Source organism: Meleagris gallopavo, chromosome Z, assembly GCF_000146605.3.
Source record: "Meleagris gallopavo isolate NT-WF06-2002-E0010 breed Aviagen turkey brand Nicholas breeding stock chromosome Z, Turkey_5.1, whole genome shotgun sequence".
Taxonomy (NCBI): Eukaryota; Metazoa; Chordata; class Aves; order Galliformes; family Phasianidae; genus Meleagris; species Meleagris gallopavo.
The window spans coordinates 28,911,072-28,912,736 of record NC_015041.2 but is presented as its reverse complement, the minus strand read 5'-3'; the positions used below and the strand labels follow the sequence as shown (position 1 = coordinate 28,912,736).

Here is a 1,665-nt window from a genome sequence, read left to right as displayed (position 1 = left end):
TCCAGTTATCGGCATGATGGTTCTGAGACCCTTACAGACGAAGTCGTTTTTGCAGCCACAGATGGCATCCACTTCTTAGAGTTCACCCTTCAGGTCAAGGTCAGTGTGTTGCAGACTTCTGAGAGCATTTGTCTATGTAAAACACTGCGAAGTTTACCTTCTGAAAGTCTTTAGACCTTGGAAGCTGAGAGATAATGGGTTTGTTAGGCTTCCTTTTTCACACCATCCTTCAGGTTACTGTGCCAAATGTAAAAGCCAGTTTTTCTCAGACTGTTTGAAGGGCATTTGTGTTTGCTTTAACTTGAGCTCTTCTGCCTGGAATTATTCTCTCTGTAATTAAACGAAGGAGGAAGTTTTCATTCTCCAACTATAAATATCACTGCCAAAATTGTGCAGTCAAGCACAAAAAATACAGTGGATTTTCAGCTTTCTCACTGAGAAACTGAAGACAGAAGCAAGTTAAGTGTACCATTTCCTCCACAGAGTCTGCTTAGTTTGGTTTACCTTTGTTCTTGGATTTTAACCTTGGCCCTAATTCAGTTGTTTCAATGCAATTCACAGAGTGAACTGAGTATTCTGACCCTAACACTTTGTTGCTGGTTTGAACCGGAAAGCAAAACATTTAAAACAGCAGGTTTTCATTGGAATGACAATAAAAGATGTTAAATTCTCTTTCTGATTAGGTGTTGCCCATGAATGATGAGCCACCTGTTATGCGAACAGGGCTTATCAATGTGGTACGCTGCCTGGAGGGTGAAGAAGTGGTCCTCTCCTCAGAGTATATATATGCCACAGATGCAGACAGTGATGACATGAAGCTGGTGTTTGTGCTGGTTCGCCAGCCCTCCCAGGGGGTGCTGAGAAAAGCTGGAATTGTTGTGGAGCGTTTCTCCCAGGCTGATGTCGTCTCTGGCTTAGTCACCTATAAGCACACTGGTAAGGGAGACTGGGAGGTGCTCAGACAGTTTTGGTGGAAAATCTTCACCTAAATCCACAAAATCTTTGCAGTAGGAGCTGCTGAGAAACCACATGTGTTGTGATTGGAGAAAAAACTACGCTGGTTTTGAAACAGGTCTTACGGTGTAAAACTACCAACTGCTTCAATGTCATTTCTAAATTCCTTTTTGAACTGAAAATTATGGTAGATCAAACACATGAAATCATAATAATCCTGGAAAATATCTTTCACTGCTGCAGATACAATATGATTTTTTTTCCCCAGGAAGATTATTGATAAAACAGGAACTAAATGGAGTATTTTTATTTGTTTCATGACATTAAAGAAATCTTTGACTTTCTTCCATAATCGTGCATAGCTCAAGTAATGCAATGTTTGATATGAGGATGCAGTATTTTAATAGAAAACTGCTGACAACCTGAGGTGCTAACTGGTCGACTTGCCAGTCAGCAGAGGTACTCATTTTTGGAGAGATTACAGTCCATCTTTGCCTCACGGTAATTTGAAGAATTGTTTCAGATTCTTCAAGGAAATGGCAATTCTAAAAATACATCATTTTGTGGTTTTGTCTTTAAAATCCCCAAATATGTTTTGTAAAATTACTCATAGAAATCAATGGCTGGTTAACTCCCTTTCCTGCTTAATTTGGTTCTTTCATTAGCACGAAAGGGATTCTCTTTTCTTCACCCCTGATAACAGCTTTAATC

At 39.7% G+C, this 1,665-nt stretch overlaps 2 protein-coding genes across 2 annotated transcripts in view; both read left to right on the top strand.

The window, feature by feature from the left end:
• Positions 1 to 989, top strand: part of LOC100538811 (FRAS1-related extracellular matrix protein 1-like) — a 21,565-nt gene extending 20,576 nt beyond the window's left edge. Inside the window, exons 15-16 of the mRNA XM_010725670.3 lie at positions 6 to 99; positions 684 to 989. Coding sequence (XP_010723972.1) covers positions 6 to 99; positions 684 to 989 — 400 coding nt within the window. The remainder of the gene's footprint in view (positions 1 to 5; positions 100 to 683) is intronic.
• The window catches only part of LOC104915027 (FRAS1-related extracellular matrix protein 1-like), a 197,618-nt gene that overhangs the window by 177,606 nt on the left and 18,347 nt on the right, over positions 1 to 1,665 (top strand). The window lies entirely within an intron of this gene.